Genomic DNA, 21,806 nt, shown 5'->3' with positions numbered 1-21,806 from the left:
GGACGTAGGCAATAGGACGTAGTGAGATTCCCTAACTATAATGAGAATTATAACTAACCATCACGCCGTTGCTCCTCAGGAGTGGGCAGAGTGGATGGATCGCCAAGCAACTGTGTTTTGGCCCCCAATCCTTGCTCCATCCATATTCGAACATCATCTCAGATACTCTTTCATTATTTCAACTTTTAACATGATCCATTATAAGTGTTAATTTTTGCGTCATACATTCCACTGACACTGCACTGATACTGTTCCCAACTATTCAAGCACCCCTTTCCTTATCATTATACTTTCGTCGGCAATGCATTCCTTTTGGAAGTCTTCGTAATACATTTTACCGTACATACGCCTCAGGGATCTCATTTCCAATGTGTTCAGTTTAATTTCGTCCTACTCTCAGTAACATGCCTCACTGCTTGTGATTTATTTCAATTAATTGATTGACTGCGCGATTAAAACAGCAACGACATTTTGTTATTTCAATTTTTAATACGAAAGTGCAGTTCAAAGAGTGCAAGGGATGATGTAAGCGTAGTGAATTAGATTAAGAAAGGGTCGCTTAGATGGTTTGGGCATGTAGAGGGAATGAGCGAAGAAAGGAGTATAAAGAGGACATATGATGCCAATACGAATGGTAGCAGAAGTCGGGGACGCCCGAGGAAGACACGATCAAGTGAATCAGATACTCAAGTCGGGCCATGTCAAGAATCAGAATAATAGAAGAGTATGTATGAGACGATGTATGAATGTGAATGAGGCAAGAAGTGTGTGCCAAGACCGAGTTGTTTGGCTGTCCGTCCTCTCTGCCTACCCCTGCGGGGAAACGGCGTGATTTTTAGTCGGTTAGTTAGTACGATATTTAACCATAATGTAGAACTTGGCAAGTATTAAAAAATGTTATGTACAAAACATTCGAAATACACAATGTTATTATGACCACCCTGTATGGAGCTGTAACGGGTGATAAGTTGACACAATTTGCTGATAAAATAATGAAATACAATTAACCTGTTGCATTTTCAATGTAATTTTTCATCGTTTTCTACAGCGAACATATTTAGACACTGTGTGTGTTGAAATCTTCCGGAAAACCACTAAAATAACTCAGTAAATAGCAAAATGACATGTGAAGACATTGAGGCGGTAACGAACGAATGTATGGTATAACAGCGTGGTGTTACCGCTGTGCTGCCATTGGCTGTTTGGTCTATTAGAGTAATACGCCCGTAACGGAGAGTTTGAATTACAGGCTAAGATATGGCTTGGATGTTGGATACATTTATATGAAATGTAACATAACGGCCGGTTTAAATATCAGAGGTCCTTTTGGTCAACGTGTGGATGTTGGATAAACACGCTCGGAGCCTTGTTTAATTTTGGTGGACTTAACACAAACTGGGTTTTGAAAAAAAAAAAAAAAAATTTTTTTTTTTTCGATTTGATCTTATAAATAAATGCTTTCTGAGAAAATCAGCATACTTAACTCAATTTCGCCAAAAATGGTTTGTTGGAAAAAAACGAAGTAGAGCAACGACATCAGTAATTTGTGATATATTAAAAAAAATTGGCATCAGTCAAAAGGCCGCACTAGAATAGCCTTAAGGCCGCAGGTTCCCCACCTCTGAGGTAGACCATCGTTACAGTATGGATACGGCCGGGTTAATAAGGTAGACCATCGTTACAGTATGGATACGGCCGGGTTATAAAGTAGACCATCGTTACAGTATGGATACGGCCGGGTTATAAAGTAGACCATCGTTACAGTATGGATACGGCCGGGTTATAAAGTAGACCATCGTTACAGTATGGATACGGCCGGGTTAAAAAGTAAAACGATCGTTACAGTATGGATACGGCCGGGTTAATGAGGTACACCATGGTAACAGTATGGATAAGGCCGGGTTAATAAGGTAGACCATCGTTACAGTATGGATACGGCCGGGTTGATAAGGTAGACCATCGTTACAGTATGGATACGGCCGGGTTATAAAGTAGACCATCGTTACAGTATGGATACGGCCGGGTTATAAAGTAGACCATCGTTACAGTATGGATACGGCCGGGTTAATAAGGTAGACCATCGTTACAGTATGGATACGGCCGGGTTATAAAGTAGACCATCGTTACAGTATGGATACGGCCGGGTTATAAAGTAGACCATCGTTACAGTATGGATACGGCCGGGTTAATAAGTAAAACGATTGTTACAGTATGGATACGGCCGGGTTAATAAGGTAGACCATCGTTACAGTATGGATACGGTCGGGTTAATAAGGTAGACCATCGTTACAGTATGGATACGGCCGGGTTATAAAGTAGACCATCGTTACAGTATGGATACGGCCGGGTTATAAAGTAGACCATCGTTACAGTAAGGATACGGCCGGGTTATAAAGTAGACCATCGTTACAGTATGGATACGGCCGGGTTAATAAGTAAAACGATCGTTACAGTATGGATACGGCCGGGTTAATGAGGTACACCATGGTAACAGTATGGATAAGGCCGGGTTAATAAGGTAGACCATCGTTACAGTATGGATACGGCCGGGTTAATAAGTAAAACGATCGTTACAGTATGGATACGGCCGGGTTAATAAGGTAGACCATCGTTACAGTATGGGTACGGCCGGGTTATAAAGTAGACCATCGTTACAGTATGGATACGGCCGGGTTATAAAGTAGACCATCGTTACAGTAAGGATACGGCCGGGTTATAAAGTAGACCATCGTTACAGTATGGATACGGCCGGGTTAATAAGTAAAACGATCGTTACAGTATGGATACGGCCGGGTTAATAAGGTAGACCATCGTAACAGTATGGATACGGCCGGGTTAATAAGGTAGACCATCGTTACAGTATGGATACGGCCGGGTTATAAAGTAGACCATCGTTACAGTATGGATACGGCCGGGTTATAAAGTAGACCATCGTTACAGTAAGGATACGGCCGGGTTATAAAGTAGACCATCGTTACAGTATGGATACGGCCGGGTTAATAAGTAAAACGATCGTTACAGTATGGATACGGCCGGGTTAATAAGGTAGACCATCGTTACAGTATGGATACGGCCGGGTTATGAAGTAGACCATCGTTGCAGTATGGATACGGCCGGGTTAATAAGGCAGACAATCGTTACAGTATGGATACGGCCGGGTTAATAAGGTAGACCATCGTTACAGTATGGATACGGCTGGGTTAATAAGGAAGACCATCGTTACAGTATGGGTACGACCGGGTTAATAAGGTACACCATCGTTACAGTATGGATACGGCCGGGTTAATAAGGTAGACCATCGTTACAGTATGGATACGGCCGGGTTAATAAGGTACGCCATCGTTACAGTATGGATACGGCTGGGTTAAGAAGTTACACAATCGTTACAGTATGGATACGGCCGGGTTAATAAGATACACTATCGTTGCAGTATGGATACGGCCGGATTAATAAGGCTGACAATCGTTACAGTATGGATACGGCCGGGTTAATAAGGCAGACAATCGTTGCAGTATGGATACGGCCGGGTTAATAAGGTACACCATCGTTACAGTATGGATACGGCCGGGTTAATAAGGCAGACAATCGTTGCAGTATGGATACGGCCGGGTTAATAAGGTACACCATCGTTACAGTATGGATACGGCCGGGTTAATAAGGTACACCATCATAACAGTATGGATACGGCCGGGTTAATAAGGTGAACTATCGTTACAGTATGGATACGGCCGGGTTAATAAGGTGGACTATCGTTACAGTATGGATACGGCCGGGTTAATAAGGTGGACTATCGTTACAGTATGGATACGGCCGGGTTAATAAGGTAAACCATCGTTACAGTATGGATACAGCCGGGTTAATAAGGTGGACTATCGTTACAGTATGGATACGGCCGGGTTAATAAGGTGGACAATCGTTACAGTGTGGATACGGCCGGGTTTATAAGGTGGACTATCGTTACAGCATGGATATGGCCGGGTTAATAAGGTGGACTATCGTTACAGTATGGATACGGCCGGGTTAATAAGGTGGACTATCGTTACAGTATGGATACGGCCGGGTTAATAAGGTGGACTATCGTTACAGTATGCATACGGCCGGGTTAATAAGGTGGACTATCGTTACAGTATGGATACGGCCGGGTTAATAAGGTGGACTATCGTTACAGTATGGATACGGCCGGGTTAATAAGGTGGACTATCGTTACAGTATGGATACGGCCGGGTTAATAAGGTGGACTATCGTTACAGTATGGATACGGCCGGGTTAATAAGGTGGACTATCGTTACAGTATGGATACGGCCGGGTTAATAAGGTGGACTATCGTTACAGTATGGATACGGCCGGGTTAATAAGGTGGACTATCGTTACAGTATGGATACAGCCGGGTTAATAAGGTGGACTATCGTTACAGTATGGATACGGCCGGGTTAATAAGGTGGACTATCGTTACAGTATGGATACAGCCGGGTTAATAAGGTGGACTATCGTTACAGTATGGATACGGCCGGGTTAATAAGGTGGACTATCGTTACAGTATGGATATGGCCGGGTTAATAAGGTGGACTATCGTTACAGTATGGATACGGCCGGGTTAATAAGGTGGACAATCGTTACAGTATGGATACGGCCGGGTTAATAAGGTACACAATCGTTACAGTATGGATACGGATGGGTTGATAAGTTAGACCATCGTTACAGTATGGATACGGCCGGGTTAATAAGAGAAGACTATCGTTACAGTATGGATACGGCCGGGTTAATAAGGTGGACAATCGTTACAGTATGGATACGGCCGGGTTAATAAGGTACACAATCGTTACAGTATGGATACGGATGGGTTGATAAGTTAGACCATCGTTACAGTATGGATACGGCCGGGTTAATAAGAGGAGACTATCGTTACAGTATGGATACGGCCGGGTTAATAAGGTGGACAATCGTTACAGTATGGATACGGCCGGGTTAATAAGGTGGACTATCGTTACAGTATGGATACGGCCGGGTTAATAAGGTGGACTATCGTTACAGTATGGATACGGCCGGGTTAATAAGGTGGACTATCGTTACAGTATGGATATGGCCGGGTTAATAAGGTGGACTATCGTTACAGTATGGATACGGCCGGGTTAATAAGGTGGACAATCGTTACAGTATGGATACGGCCGGGTTAATAAGGTACACAATCGTTACAGTATGGATACGGATGGGTTGATAAGTTAGACCATCGTTACAGTATGGATACGGCCGGGTTAATAAGAGGAGACTATCGTTACAGTATGGATACGGCCGGGTTAATAAGGTGGACAATCGTTACAGTATGGATACGGCCGGGTTAATAAGGTACACAATCGTTACAGTATGGATACGGATGGGTTGATAAGTTAGACCATCGTTACAGTATGGATACGGCCGGGTTAATAAGAGGAGACTATCGTTACAGTATGGATACGGCCGGGTTAATAAGGTGGACAATCGTTACAGTATGGATACGGCCGGGTTAATAAGGTACACAATCGTTACAGTATGGATACGGATGGGTTGATAAGTTAGACCATCGTTACAGTATGGATACGGCCGGGTTAATAAGAGGAGACTATCGTTACAGTATGGATACGGCCGGGTTAATAAGAGGAGACAGCCATATTGAAACAGTGGGGCGGGTTCAACCTCATATTGTTCAGCAGTAACCGCGAAGGAAATTGGACTTCTATAAAACTACCCACATCATTGCTAATATAAGACACATCGTATAATCGAAGACCATATTTTCGTTATAATGAATTTATCAATTACAATTATTTCACATACAGAATAATACATAGATTTATTTTAATGCAATGTTATATTATATGATGTCATTGTTCGATTCAATGCCACATTTCAGTAATATTTTTTTTCTGAATAATTAACATATTTTTAATAAATAATTTTTAAAGGTTTATATGTATTTCCTAAATAGTATAAAACAAAGCCGCTATCCGCGTCTGTCTGTGCGTGTAGTTCTTCTAAACTATGCAATCGAGTTAGAAAGGGTGTTCACTATCGTTTAGATAATTTCTTTTGGTAGGTTTATATACAATAAATGGATATTAAATTAATTAAAACTAGAGAAATGTTGAGTAACGCCGGATACAAGTTTAAAAGTAAATGTACCAATTCCGGGATCATTTCACTCTTCCGAATTGTCAATTGAGAAGTGCAATTTTATAATTATTAATACATTTATTAATTAAAAAAACACAAGGCACAACATGAGCCATTTACATAGTTTTAAAGTAGTAAATGTGAGAAAATATCAAAATATAAAAAACAGGAGAAAAAATGTTAAAATCACTTGTTAATGAAATATAATAAATTATTTTCCATTGATGTACAAACAAACTGTACAAACCCATAAATAAAAGTTATTATCAAATTACAGTTGTCTTAAGTAGCTTAGATATCTGTTTAATAACTGTGAACAATAATTAATATCAAAGAAAAAAATAATATTCATGTTAGAACTATTACGTTTTTATTTTAATAAGTTTTAAAAGCAAAGTTTGTACATGACGTAAGTATTTACAAGTATAAATTCAAAGTCAGTTCCTGAAAAGCGCTTCTTATTCTGCGGCGGTGTGTAGTTATTTTCTTCATATTTTTGTTTAAATATAACAATGTTTTTATAAAGTTTTTGTATATTGTAGACTTGAAAGATTTTTGAATATTTCTTCAGTCTCTTTTTGGGCTATGCTGAGCCGTTCTGTGCGAATGCTCAAGACAGACCCCCAACCAGCTATCCCGTACTCTATTAGTGATTGACACAAAGCGTAGAATACATTTGAAATGCCGTTTCTGTTGAGGATATTACAGATGTTTCCAAAGAAGTATATGTACCAGGTTAGATTTTTGTAATAACGTCAACGTGCGTGTTCAATCGGAGATTATCCACTCGAACGATCGCGCGTCAAAAAACTTTTTTCTCCGATTGCTCGCGGTTTTTTGGCGACGAATTTGAATATTTTCCGCCAACATTAAAAAAATCAAACCTCCGAATTTTAATACGGAGACATAAAACTGATTGTAGTGCTATACAGCCAATGAATTCACCTATATTTTTATAATTATTCTATATTTTTAGAATTGATAGATAAATTATTAAAAAATCTTAAACTTTATGAATGCGCGAAATTAGCGTTTTTGTGATTTGAAATTGCCGCCAGTGGCAGTTTTAAATATCTTTATAGAATATTTTCTACGTTTTTATGTTCTCTATGGCCTGTTTGATAACCACAGATGCAAGAATATAATGGGAAAATAATTTTTTGTACGTTATGCTCTCTTCAAAAGTTTGGTTAGAAAATAATTTTTTAAAATTTGAGTGCGTGACGTGTCAAAATTGAAATCACTGTATTATACTATATAATAAATTTACCACAAAAACTGGTATTACGTTAGGAAGATACATTAACTGTCTACAATTATTAATAAGCATAGTCGCCGTGTTGGCTTTATTTTATTCATTTGATGAATTATACAGAGAGCCTATTTCACGATGTCAAAATCATGGTGCTACTTTTTAAATAATTGTAAATTAGAACTGGAGATTTGTAACCATGTTTTTATATAACGTGCAAAACGAGGAAATAAGGCTTAAAATGAGATATACATCATAGATATAAACATTGCCAATATTTCAGGGGGATACTTTGAAAGTTGATGAAATTCACCAATATTTGACGAAAAATCACTACTGACAGCTACCTTAAGGTCAATCTACATAGGGTATATCGGAATATGTAAAATGATGATAAATTTGTATATATATATCAAACCTTTGTATGACCGTAGAATGGCAAATAAAATCATAGTGATAATTTTATATCTAAACGCAAAGGTATCGAAAAAAAATGGATGAGGGGAAAATAATTGATGGAACCAATAATTGATTTATTTATTAAGCCCTAATATCCTTTTAAATCAATATTACAGTTGTATGGTTACAATGAAAGAGCAGTATTTTGATTTAAACATTGTTTACACACTTTGTCATAATAAAAATGTATTCAGTTTATTGGTTTATTCATAATTTAAGAAAATCAATACATAATAATATCATTGTGCCTCGCTATAGAGTGAGATTCTGAGTATCGCTCTGGTGAGGGACCACCATTCAGAATTGAACATTGCTTGAATTGGCTTAGTTATGTTTAGTGACTAGATCTGGAAAAGACTAATACCTTGATACATTAAAATTGCCAAGAATACATACATTTCCTCTTTATTCGTGGGAGCCCATTTATTGGTACGCGCATGACGCTTAAATTGTTTTTTCGCAATCCATTGATCTGCATACCTGTTGGTCTCTCTCGCGATCAGTTCAACGAAATCTGCATCAAAGATTTTAAGAAAGGCATCCACAGGTTTGCCCATTTCGTCGGTATTGAAAGTTGGTCCCGGCGTGCCTGTGAAAGTCTCCCTTATCCCAGTAAAACGTAAGATATCATTAGACCAATCGAAAGAGTAACCTTCAGGCGGCAGAATCAAACGCATTGCCTCACTATCTACCTGGTCTTGTCTACTAAAGTCTATGGCCATAGCGGAGTTAGGTGAAACGTTGATAATATTATGATAAGGTATTGGCGGCATGCAGAAGGTATCCTCATCGCTCTCTTCGTGGTCGACGTCACTCGCTTCGTCATCCTCGTCGCTCGATCTGTCCATTTCTGAAACAACAGAAAACCCAAATTAATTTAATGTGTCTATATTACGATAACCCACTGCCTCTGGTACGGCTTATGACTCGCAATACGATGGTCGCGGGATCAAATCAAATAAATTATATTTGAATAATTAGTGTTATTTTCACACAAAATTCATTTAAAATAATATATATTATATTTGCGGCACGTTCCAGAGTGGAAGATACCCATAGTATCGCCCTGGTGTAAGACCCCATTCAGAATTGAAACGTTGCTTGAAATGGCTTTTGACGGCCGGCATAGTCCAGTGGTAACGCATTGGACTGCCATTCCGAAGGTCGCCGGTTCGAACCCGGCGTGCGCAAATAAATTTTATTTGATTGATTTGTGTTATTTCACAATTAATTAATTAAAATAATAATTAAAATAATATATAGTATATTTGCGGCACGTTCCAGAGTGGAAGATACTACCAGTATCGCCCTGGTGTAAGACCACCATTCAGAATTGAAACGTTGCTCCAAATGGCTTTAGCCGTGTTTAGTGACTAGATCTGAATAGCCAGGTACTTCCCCATCTTCCTCTTTCCCTTCCCCACTTACCTTCAGCCTCACAACATCCCCCAATTGGGGATGCCATAGTCTCACTGGCTCCAGCTGAGGCTCTTGTGAGGTATTCATATAAAAAAAATATAAAAAGTTAATCAAATACTTGAGGCGGGCAATGTCAGGAGTCAGAATAGCACAGTCAGGTAGGTATGGAATGAAGAAAAGAGTGTGTGTGCCAAGATCGAGTTGCATGGTGGTTCATCCTCTCTGCCTACCGAAATGGCGTGAAGGTAAGTTAGTTAGTTTTATAACTCACGGTTTCCAAGTACAGACTCTTCTAGTACAGCTGCCTCGTCCACGTTACTTTTTCTGCCCATGTCTGACTCTGAAATAAAAGAAAACACAAATTTACAGTAGAATTTGGATATAATGACTTTGCATTTAACGGTCTACTGTTTTAAGTGACGATAATGTAAACTCTAGTAAGGTTTCATAGCTTTTAGTAGGAAAACGTATCCGTTTAAAGTGACCAACTACGTAAAGCGACCTATTTTAATGATAATTTGTCCGGTTACAAAACCCACCTACCAATACAGCCTCGCAACACAATGAGTCCCGTGAAGCGAAAGTGTTTTTTCAATTTAAGAAAAAAATGCTGTATTACACCGTTTAGAAGCCGGTGAATCAAATGTAATCCTCGCAAAGAAGTTCGGCATGTCTTATTTCTCACTCTGCAATACCCGTTACAGAAAAAAGATGTGTAATGATGCATCCACGACATAACAACAATACATTTTGTATGTTTGTTATGTGGAATTTTTAAGTACTATGCTTATTTCCTGCCAATATACCAACAGTGAAACTGTGCTAGGGATATCAATATAAAATATAGATAATTGATTTTATATTGAGCCCCTGGTATGACATTTCAAAAAATAAACTCACCGTTCCCAAACGCCGACAATTCTTCGTAGAATGGTACGTCCACCCACAGCTCGCTGTGATAGCCGGCTTCCGGAGAGAAGAGTTCCCCACTCCGCGATGTCCCAGGTAACGGCTCGGGAGATGCTGCACGGATAGGCATAATTGGTGCATTGGGAGCCATTGATTGGGTCTGTGCGGGAGTGGACATCCACGGTGGTGGTACGGGTCGTGGCAACGGTGAAGGCGTCCCTTGTGAAAAGGGACACGTTGTTCTCTCCGGAGATGGAATTCTGAAAACATTTACATAAATCATAGAAAATTGTTCTCATTCACGTGTGAAACAGTAAGTGCAGTATGTAAATAAACAATAAAATAAGAACTCTGTAAAATATGCACTGAATGTGCCAAATGCACAGAGCGCTGAACTTACCAACTCTCACTGTAAGAGTGGAACGCTGTCAGGAAAAAACAATAATATTGTACCAAGCATCTAAATACGATTACTTACTTTTGTTTAGTTTTTCTTGGAGGTGCGGTAGGGAGCAAAATGCGCGCCGCCTGCTTCTTGAATTTTCGGCTTTCCAGCTCTAGCCGGATGGAAGCAGGCAGGGCCCTAACAGCCTTTAGGGCCTTGACGCGATCCTCTCGCACCAGTAGCAAAGCAGGGTCGCTGTTTAAATAAATACAAATATATGATGAGTTCAACGGCCACAGCAAAGTACTTTCATAAAAAAACATTAAAAAATACTAACACTCCAGACGAGGCTGCAATTGCAGCTCTGCGTTGACGTCCACGTGCAGGTAGTCCGGCACCAGCTCGTACCCCACGCCTCCCTTTTCCTCTGCCTCCTCTTGCAGTCAGCACCGCTCTATAAATTTTAAATTGAAAACACTTAATGTAAGTACTTAAATGTTTAAATTTTGTTAAATATTGCACTAATATAAAATTTGAAAATAATTATTGGGTTGTGGAGTGATCCCTTTCCCTGGACGACAGCTGTTTCTGCACAAATTTGGTAAAAGTAAACAAATTAATTAATTATACAACTAAATTACTAAATTTTTATTGTGTGACGAAGGCTTAACACCATTTTACATGTGAAAAAGAGTCAACTTTTTGACATATGACTTAAAATAATTGGTTAGCAAATATCTGTATTAATAATGAACCAATTCAAATAAAACTTATATATATATCTTTGTTTTGAATCACTGTGATGGAATATCTATATTTCAAATGCGCGAGTGCAGTATTTAAGACATTATTGTAAATCAAAAACAGATGACGTCTTCAGTTGACGTAATCTTACACAAAAACTTCAACCAAAACAATATAATACAAACAAACGAATTAAAAACGCATTTCAAAGATAGATAAGTCAATCATGATTACACAGATATATAATTATGCGTTAAAAACCCAATAAATTAATTACTTACGGCATTTTAGGAAGAGTCCAAAATTTCGTGAATGTTGAAAATTTATATTTTTGTTTTGGACGCCATAAAAAAACCGCGAAAACTCGTTAAATAACACTTCAAAGACAACGGATAAGTTCATAGACAAAGAGAATATATTATCAGCTATTCGATAAAACAAGTAGCTGGCCATGGAAACGTTTTAAATAATTACAATAAATATTTTACGAATGGTAGAAAAATCGGTCCATTTTTGGACCGATATCAATCGCAGAAAAATAAAAGTGGTCGATTTTTCGACCGAAATCGTTCCAGTGGTTATCATCAATTACATTCCAAAATATTTGATGCTTTTGGAGTGTGCTAAAGTGGGAAAGAGGCATGAGAAACCTTGATTAAGTTAATAGATTCCTTTGCACAAAAGTAATTTGAGATTGATGTCATCCGACCGCTGTTTTCTGGCTGTTTCTGAAAATGTCTGATGTTGTTTTATAGACATTAAGTAGGAGGGAATGTATTTTGAGCCACATTCGCAGGCAACCTAGTAATTATCCATTATCTTTCGTTTAGTAATATTATTGTATCGTCAGCTAAACTAATGATTTTTCCTCTCGTTCTCAGTATAGCTTACAGATTTCACTGATGTATATTAGAAATAAAGTAGGTCCAAGTACGCTTACTTTCTGTACTCCGTAGTTGAAGAGGTGAGTTGAGCTTTCTCGGTTGTACGCTTGTAATGTAGCATTTTCGAAAGTTAAGAGTTGAATTTGACATACCGATTCTCACTAATACTATACTGTTTCCGATATTTTTTTATAATCTTCCAAGAAGAAAAAGTGTTTTATTAGTAATTTCTCAAATATTTTAAAAACTGTACAGAGTATGTTTATTAGTCGATAGTAATCTGTCATTTTTACATCGTTGTTTAAATATTGCTATAAAAAGGTATTTTTGAGAGTTGTGGGGAATACACTTTCAGTGATGGACAGATTGATTAGGTTTGTTAGAGGTTGATAAGTTCTTTACATGGATATTTTATTGCACTGGACGTGATTTAATATGTTTTATTGTATCTAAACATATGTAAAACTTATGGACATCGAAAAATATCTTGTGTAAGTCATCTCTGTTTCTCATGAAGTTTATAACATTCTGTGTGATCCATGGATTAAGGTGTAGATTTTTAAGTGAGATTTTATTAACGATTTTAATGGTTTCCATTTTCGAATTCCATGCTTCATTTCTATCATCCATAGTAGGCATTTTTTTATCAAATTGGTACATAGTAGATTATGTATAGTGGCATTCCACGTCCAGTGGCAAAGTCAGATCTAAGATTCATAATGGCTAGTTTAGAGAAAGGTTTTCAGTGAAGGAGTCCAAATGTGTCTTATGAAGGTACACTTTCGTAAAGATAATTACTTAAACACGAAACAATACAGTTATTTCCACTGTGAGTCAGCATATGTCTATACATATTTCCCTTTAGAGTACATGTCTAGTTAACAGTCAGAGCATTAAAAAGGTTTTTTTCCAGTGTGAGTCAGCATGTGTCTTGTCAAATTTCCCTTTTGCACAAATGAATAGTTACAGTAAGAGCATGAAAAAGGTTTTTCTCCACTATGAGTCATCATGTGAAACTTCAAAGATCGCTTTTCAGAACATGAATAAGTACATTCAGAGCATGTAAAAGGTTTTTCTCCACTGTGAGTCGTCATGTGTCTCGTCAAACTACTTTTTACAGAACATGAATAACTACAGGCAGAGCACGAAAAAGGTTTTACTCCACTATGAGTCATCATGTGTCTCGTCAAATTACCTTTTAGAGAACATGAATAACTACAGTCAGAGCACGAAAAAGGTTTTTCTCCACTATGAGTCATCATGTGTTTCGTCAATTTACCTTTTACAGAACATGAATAACTACAGTCAGAGCACGAAAAAGGTTTATCTCCACTGTGAATCATCATGTGTAACTTCAATGATCGCTTTTCAGAACATGAATAAGTACATTCAGAGCATGTAAAAGGTTTTTCTCCACTGTGAGTCGTCATGTGTCTCGTCAAACTACTTTTTACAGAACATGAATAACTACAGGCAGAGCACGAAAAAGGTTTTACTCCACTATGAGTCATCATGTGTCTCGTCAAATTACCTTTTACAGAACATGAATAACTACAGACAGAGCACGAAAAAGGTTTATCTCCACTGTGAGTCATCATGTGTAACTTCAAAGATCGCTTTTCAGAACATGAATAACTACAGTCAGAGCATGAAAAAGGTTTTTCTCCACTATGAGTCATCTTGTGTCTCGTCAAATTACCTTTTAGAGAACATGAATAACTACAGTCAGAGCACGAAAAAGGTTTTTCTCCACTATGAGTCATCATGTGTCTCGTCAATTTACCTTTTACAGAACATGAATAACTACAGTCAGAGCACGAAAAAGGTTTATCTCCACTGTGAGTCATCATGTGTAACTTCAAAGATCGCTTTTCAGAACATGAATAACTACAGTCAGAGCACGAAAAAGGTTTTTCTCCACTGTGAGTCATCATGTGTAACTTAAAAGATCGCTTTTGAGAACATGAATATCTGCGATGGGCACATAAAAAGGGTTTTTCTCCAGAATGGATGCGCAAGTGAAGTCTTAAGTTTGACTTGTAAAAGCAGGAGTAGTTACAATGGTAACAGGAGAATCGTTTTTTTACGGCTCGCTTCTTCAGTCCTGTCAATAAATCGGAAAAAGATTAGGAATATAACGTTTTAAGTGTAAACAAAGATAAATCATTTAACATTCAAATAAATAAAAATCACGAATTCTTCATTGTAACAGAGATAATCGGTTTTACCTGTTGTCTGGATAATTCTATCAAAGTGACCTAAGCATTCCTTTTTAATATCTGGGAGGTCAATTTCAAATTCCATATATGGAATCCCCCCACCAGATTCTTCTTTTTGTTCTAGTTCTGCCTTGTTTGAAACATTTTTCACATTAATGCTACCTGTAAAAACAAAAAATCAATTTGTATGTGATATATTTTAACATTAATTTTACGCATGCGGGGCTTTTTACAGGGTTCCCAAATTTTAAAATGAGAATTAATTTTGAACATGAAAAAGAAATAATAAAAATAAAATTGCAAGAGACTAAAAATTTATGATCAGTCAGATTTACAAAGAAGGTCTATAATATAAGCCACGAAATTCACTAAGCTAACATAAAACAATTATTTATTTATTGAACTACAAACGGCACGACATGTGCCATAAACATAAATATAAAAAATATAGTTAAAAGTATGAGGAAGTAAAGTACTTAAAGCTACAAGGTACAAAATATACAGCATATAAGGTTTATGGATAAAATATAAAGTTAAGTATTTGTCATATCGTTGATGAAAATGAGGAATAAAACCGGACCAATGTAAGTTTATATCCCTATATAGAATAATGCGATATAGACTTACATTGGTGTAAGATTAGAAAAAAAAATTCCTCCGCTGCTCATCTTACCAGGGAATTCCTGCGTCGAGATGAGCAGCTTTACAATTATATTCAATCAAATAAGTTCAGTACATAACACACACATAGATGGTTTACATAGAATATTTCTTATTTTGATTGTTCCATTTTAGATGGCCAATAATCAAGCCGAGATATTTGATAATGTCTACACTTTCCAAAGGTTGACAATTACACTCCTGCATAAAACCATGTTTTTTTCAGGAACGGTCCAAAGATGGCTGATTTACAGAGGAAATGCTAAAGTTAAATTTTGACTGCACTCAATCCCGCCTCTCACTTAGCAAAAATTTTATCCCACGCAACACCAGCAAAAACCAAAACAGTGTCATCTGCAAACACAACTGAAGTACCAGAAAACGGCAGCTTTGAAATAATATTAATATGTATCATTATTTAGGAAAGTTTGCACATTACAACTATAAATTCATTTATTGATGTTAATTGTAGATTGATTTGTAACTTTTTTCTAAGGTTATGGAATTAACAGAAAAATACAAACATAATATGAAAACTAGAACACTACCCTGAGGAACACCATATACAATTGATTTATTTGAACTAATGTGACCATTTATAGTGACTCTCTCTGATCTAATTGAAATCTAAGTTCTGACCCAATACACTATAGCTTTATTAACAATACCCATTGAGCTCAGTTTTTATAGGAGTAAACAATGGGATTCAGTGTCAAATGCCTTGGACAAGTCTAAAAAGACAGCTTTTGCTTTTGTCAACATCTAAAGCTTTTACGACTGAGGTGATCATTTGTAATGCTTCATCACCGGTTCCCATATTCTCCCGTAAATCAAACTGGTTATCTTTAATTATATAAGTCATTAACCTTATTTCTCTATTAATTTTAATCAGGTGTTTACCATAGGTCGATAGTTATTAACTATCGTTGTATATAATTAAAGTAGGATGGGATTTGTTTTTAAGTATTTTCTCCAATATGTTTGAAAACGTATTGAGAAGGTTTATTGGTAAATAGTTGAAAATGACATTTTTACATCCTTGTTTGAATATTGGTATAAACGCTTCCAGTTATGGACAGATTGACAAGATATGTTAGAGGAATGATAAGTAATTTAAAGAGATATTTCATTGTATTGGTTGTGATTAAGTACTCCAAAGATACATTTAATTTCAGGGAAGAAATAGTGTTTTCGGTTTCATCGGTGGTGATTTTTATGACTAGCGCTTCTTTCCCTGCTCAGAAGGTTCGTTTATATGTATTGCTTCATCACATTGCATAGCTTGCTTTGCTAAATTCGGTCTTATATTTATTATAAAATTAATGAGAAATTCAAGAAATTGGTCAGAATTATCAGCGTATCTCCTGGGGACATTGTTTTTATTGAACTAGTCAATTGTTGTAACTTTGGTAGATTTAGAACTGGTTATTACATTACAAAGAGAGATTAAATAACTGCTTAAATGAGCACATGATGTAGGACTACTTGTTAATGTTAAAAAAAATTACAATAACTTCATCAACTTTTCTTGCTTTGTATAAAAGTTTTTAGCTTTGTGATGGCATAATTTATTTTATTAAAAGTTCAAAGAACTTTGTTTACATCACATATTTTTTTTATAAAAACAATCTACATATTTCGTGGGCAATGTCCTCTTCTACAGGAGCACACTACTAAAACTGTAATAATAAAAATTTATTTAAGAAATATGAAGGACCGCAGATTTCAACTTCAAGAGTGATCCTTCAAGAAGGATAAAACGTTTACTCTTGAGCACCTTCAGTACGGCGTTTTGTTGTTTGCAGCCAATGGAATAATGCTTTATTGCATCAATATTGTGTTTTCAGCGCATTTTAATTAATTGAACTTTATTATATCCCAAATAAGGTAAGGTTGCAACATGTGATTTGTGAGTATAAGTTAAAATATTGCTGTAGTACTTATATAGGTACAGCAAGAGAGGACGTTATGAACAAGTATATAATGACGTGTCTGTGCAATATTTCAAAAACGGACAAGGATTCCGAACATCAGTATTTAACAACCTACATTTCAAAAATAATGTGCAACGCAACTTACTGGCTGTCCGAGCACTTTCCGCATTCTGCAAACATTCCTTCTTTACATCTGGGAGGTCGAAATCCATATCCGTATAAGGCATTTCTCCTCCATTGTCTTCCCGGGGCACTGGTTCCGTCTTGATGGATACATTCTCTGGATTAAGTTGATCCATGGCACTGTTGTGCACAAAACATATGCCTGAAACTTCCCAAAACTGAACGTTGTTTTAACGGAACTCCGATTTCTATGAAATATGAATATTATCTTTAGGTTTAAATATTTTCCCAAGCAATAAATCAAGCGATATACTAGTGACATTGAAGATAAGACGATTGAAATCGGTTGAGAGAATCGTCGGAATACAATAATCTAACGCAATCTACAGGATGCAACAACAAAACCATGCGTCAGCGGTAATTTTTAGGTTATACTGATAATACATAGACAAAATTAAAGTCATAGACTATAAACAATCATTTATATTTTCATTCGAGTTTTATTTTATTTTGTAGCGCTTATGCATACAATATGCAAGGTTTGGTAACGCGGGGTTATTTGGACGAAGTTACATTGCCCACGTGTTTAACCTTTCCTCATCTGTGGTGTGTATTTACTACACATTGCTTCTAATAACTTTAATAACTCTATAAATATAATAAATTCTGGGTTCAGATTTTAGGTATTCCTCCGTTATACATTTATGCACTGAATTAAAAAATAATATATTACATAGTCTTCAAATTCAATTAAAAATCAGAGTTTTTTGTTAAAAATCGGGAACAAATACACCAATACAATCAACCGTGTGATACTAAATACGCGAAGAGTGAGCAAGGAAATGACACGCTATTGATGTCCCGCTTTAATTCGCTATGCGGGAACATGAGACATCCACACGTCTGCAGTTGTATTTTTATTTAGACCATCAATACCTACGACCGCACAGCTGTGTTTGTGCCAGCCGCCAGCCGCCAGCCGCGCCGCTCGCCAGTTGGCCGCGAACCGTCGTTAGATGTGGACCCCTCGCACGTTTCTTTAGCATCTGCCGATGGTTTTTTCATGTTTTCAGCAATTAAATTACAATTATTTTCACTTTTGATATAAAATATAATAAACATAATCGATTAGCTATGAATATTCATATTTTTCCGATATTAAATCGCTTATTTTGAGATGTGTATTGACTACACAGCACCGTAACGCGTGTATTTTTTTAGCACAGTAAGGGAAAGGTTAATAATAATAATATAAGCCCATGTTCTCTCGTGTATCCTCGCTAAGTTGGTTGTGTTGGGTAGATCAATAATTAAATAAACATTCCGTATAATATATTCTTGTTTAGTGTTGAGCTAAAAACCTTGTAAACTCTTTCTAGGTTTCGATGAATAGCTCATTTGTCATCCACCATATTTAGAGAGAGGGTCGCTCTCCCAGAGAGTTTATCAATAGAACATGTTAAACTGGAATAAAAATTCTGGAATTATTTACGGTTCTGGTTATACATACAAAACAAGCAATTAGTTAATTTATTAAATCTGAAGCTTTCGCGGTAGAAGCGTATTACAATAGTTTAATACCTTAAAAATCCTATTAATCTTATTGATTTGGTGAAATTTAAATTTTTCAACATATTTAACAATGAGTTTTTTCTGTTCAAAATAAGCAAGGGATATCGGAATTCATCTGTCGTACTGTCGCACAATCATGTTTTACAAATTTTCTTTAGTGTTCTTTGTTTTCAATTTCTTCAAATCAATTAATTCATATTTCTTGTTCCATTTTTAAAAAAAAATCCTTTTAAAAGTCATTTTGTGTTTTTTCTGTCATATTGGTTTAACTGAACATATACACAAAAGATTCATCTTGAGAAAATTGGGCGTAAAAGTTAATTTTCTTTGTCAGACTAACCTTGCCGTCAGGAAACATTCAGATATTTTTCTGCTTCAAGGACATTTTCATTTATAATAGTTTTTCATAATAGTAAAGTTGTTCATAATAGTTTATGGGGCAATATAATGATTTGCTGAGTTCAATTATATTGTCTATGGTCGCACCTTTTTTAAATGGACTTGAGTTTTACTACCTTGTCTATCATCACCTTGTCTAGCAATATCTGTGGTTAAGAAGTGTACAAACTTTTTCCATACAAAAAACCCGAAGATATCGATCTAGTGAGCGATTTACCTAAAAATTACCGCAGACCCATGCTTTTTTCATTGCTAATCGTTTAATCTTGTTTTTAAACTCTAATTCAGTCTTCCTAACGCTGTTAAATTTATCATCCCGTGTGTTAGTTATTGGTAAGTTCTAATATTGATATTTTCTATAAATGCACAACTGCGATATGTCTATACGAACACGCGAACCCCAGTGTTCAGTTCAGTCGGTTTGTTCCTTTCTCACAATAACACAGGTAGTGTATGCGGGCAATGTCAGACTTACTGAACAGGATGGTTTGTAGCATAAATAAACCACTCGTGTGTAGGCAAAACCGCCGACCGACGCCAAATGACGTTTTGTTTGAGGAACGTTTGAACTGCCAATTCGACGTCTACCTTTTTCAGAATTGTATTACGTAGGCATTGATTGAATTGTCATTAATTCTAAAAAAAATCACTACATTTAACAAGAAGATTCATGATCCAATTAACAATTATACCGTTTTATATAAAGATATATTGAAATTCAACGTTATATTACTGTATACCGACGTTTGACAACGATTCTCTAAACCGATTTTTTTTTTATTATATATATAAATAAATTACAAACAATACAAACAAAATGAACCTTTGTCTGTCCAACTGGGAAGGATTCCCGTTTCCGGACAGCCAAATTGTGTATTTAGTACCTACATAATATTTTTACAATGCAATGGCGATGCTGCCAAAACAAATTTTGAGAACATTGTTGATTACATTCGAAGTGACAGGATGGTTTCTTTATCCTTGAAAGAATCGCAAAGATGTAATTTATTTCCAGGTCAATTTGGATAAAATTAGTAATTGCATTCAGAACAGATTCAGAACTGAATGGTCGAATTTCAATCGTCTTATCTTCTTACTTTTATATGTCAAATGGTGAAGGTTATATTATTGCTTTACTATTCTCTATTTATAATCTTCAAAATATTTTTTTACATAAAATATGTTTGTAAAATGGCAGTCCAAACGCCCTCGATTTAACAGGCCACAACAACCTTTCAAACGCTCTATATTTTGTTAACAATACCGCCAATTTTTTATTTTGTTAACTTTCTAATTCAAAGGCCTCATTCACTATTTATTTCTATACATACATTACAGTGTGTATGATATCCTATGTGTCGTATGATATCATGTTACTGCTGCAACTACCTAACGCCCTCTCTTGCCGTGCCTACATAAGTACTACAGCAATCTTTTGACTTCTACTCACAAATCTCAAGTATTGATGCAATAAAGCATTATTTCATCGGCTACAAACAACAAAACGCCGTACTGAAGGTGCTCAAGAGTAAACGGTTTATCCTCGGATCGGTCTCGAACTGGATATCTGGCTCCTTCATATTTATATAATGTCTCTACTTTAAATTCTCGATTTGACAAGTTTATCAATTACAACCCTAACCATCTAGATTAAATGTTTTTTTTTAATTATAGTTTACTCCTGTAGAAGAGGATATCGCCCACGAAACATGTAGATTATTTATGTCAAAATTAAGTTATGTGAAAAACTCTTTCACACAACAAGAAAAGTTGTTTTATTTTAAAAGTTGTTTAACTATGATGATATTTTTCTTACACTAGCAATTAGTCCTATCATGCATTTAAGCAGTTGTTTTTACTCTCTTTGTAATGAAAGAACGTTAAAACAATTGGCGTGCTAAATATAAGCAATGTCCCCATGATATACAATTTCTCCCCTGACCAATTTCTTGAATCTGTCAATATTTTTAAAAATAAATATAGAGACGAATTTAGCAAAGCAAGCAATGCAGTGTGCTGAAGCAATACAAATTAACAAACCTCCTTAGCAGGGAAAGAAGCTGGAGTTGAACAAATCACAAATAATGAAGTCGAAAATGTTTGTTTTGAATATTGAACTTAATCACAATCAATGCAATGAAATATCTCTTTAAAATACTTATCCTACCTCTTAAATACCTAGTAAATCTGTCTATAACTGAAATCGTTTTCCCCAATCCTAATTTTAGTTTATTCCAATATTTAAACAAGGATGTAAAAATGGCATTAACAACTACTTACAAATAAGCCTACTCAATACGTTTTCCAACAAAATATTTTTAGAAAATACAAAAAAAACAGCTCATATCATTGCAGTTGAAATTCGGCTTGATTAAAACCTGTTAACCTTAAACATGACCGAAAGAAAATATATTACCTATAGCATTTCCTCTGTAAATCATCATCTTTGGACCGTTCCTTAAAAATACATAGTTGTGTGCAGTAGTGTAATTGTCAACCTTTGGAAAGTGTTGACGATATCAAACATACTAGCCGATTAATTGATAGAATTCTAAAATGGAATAATCGTATTACTATATTAACAAACAAAATAAGAAATATTCGATGCAATCCATATATATGTGTTTGTGTTATTTACTTAACTTATTTTTTTAATTAAATTGTAAAGCTGCTCATCTCGACGCAGGAATTCCTTAGTGA

General features: G+C 36.1%; 1 protein-coding gene across 1 annotated transcript in view; it reads right to left on the bottom strand.

Moving 5' to 3' along the window:
* LOC149413911 (uncharacterized) overlaps positions 1-21,806 on the bottom strand; it is a 48,444-nt gene that overhangs the window by 5,182 nt on the left and 21,456 nt on the right. The window contains exons 4-8 of the mRNA XM_089643921.1: positions 10,909-11,025; positions 10,665-10,826; positions 10,178-10,446; positions 9,549-9,617; positions 8,551-8,708 (exon numbers count right to left, since the gene is read on the bottom strand). Coding sequence (XP_089500047.1) covers positions 8,551-8,708; positions 9,549-9,617; positions 10,178-10,446; positions 10,665-10,826; positions 10,909-11,025 — 775 coding nt within the window. The remainder of the gene's footprint in view (positions 1-8,550; positions 8,709-9,548; positions 9,618-10,177; positions 10,447-10,664; positions 10,827-10,908; positions 11,026-21,806) is intronic.

Source organism: Hesperophylax consimilis, chromosome 20 (genome assembly GCF_061612785.1).
Source record: "Hesperophylax consimilis isolate HC1 chromosome 20, BYU_Hcon_1.0, whole genome shotgun sequence".
In the NCBI taxonomy this organism is placed as follows: Eukaryota; Metazoa; Arthropoda; class Insecta; order Trichoptera; family Limnephilidae; genus Hesperophylax; species Hesperophylax consimilis.
The sequence above is the reverse complement of the archived record's forward strand: the minus strand, read 5'-3'. Positions and strand labels throughout refer to the sequence as shown.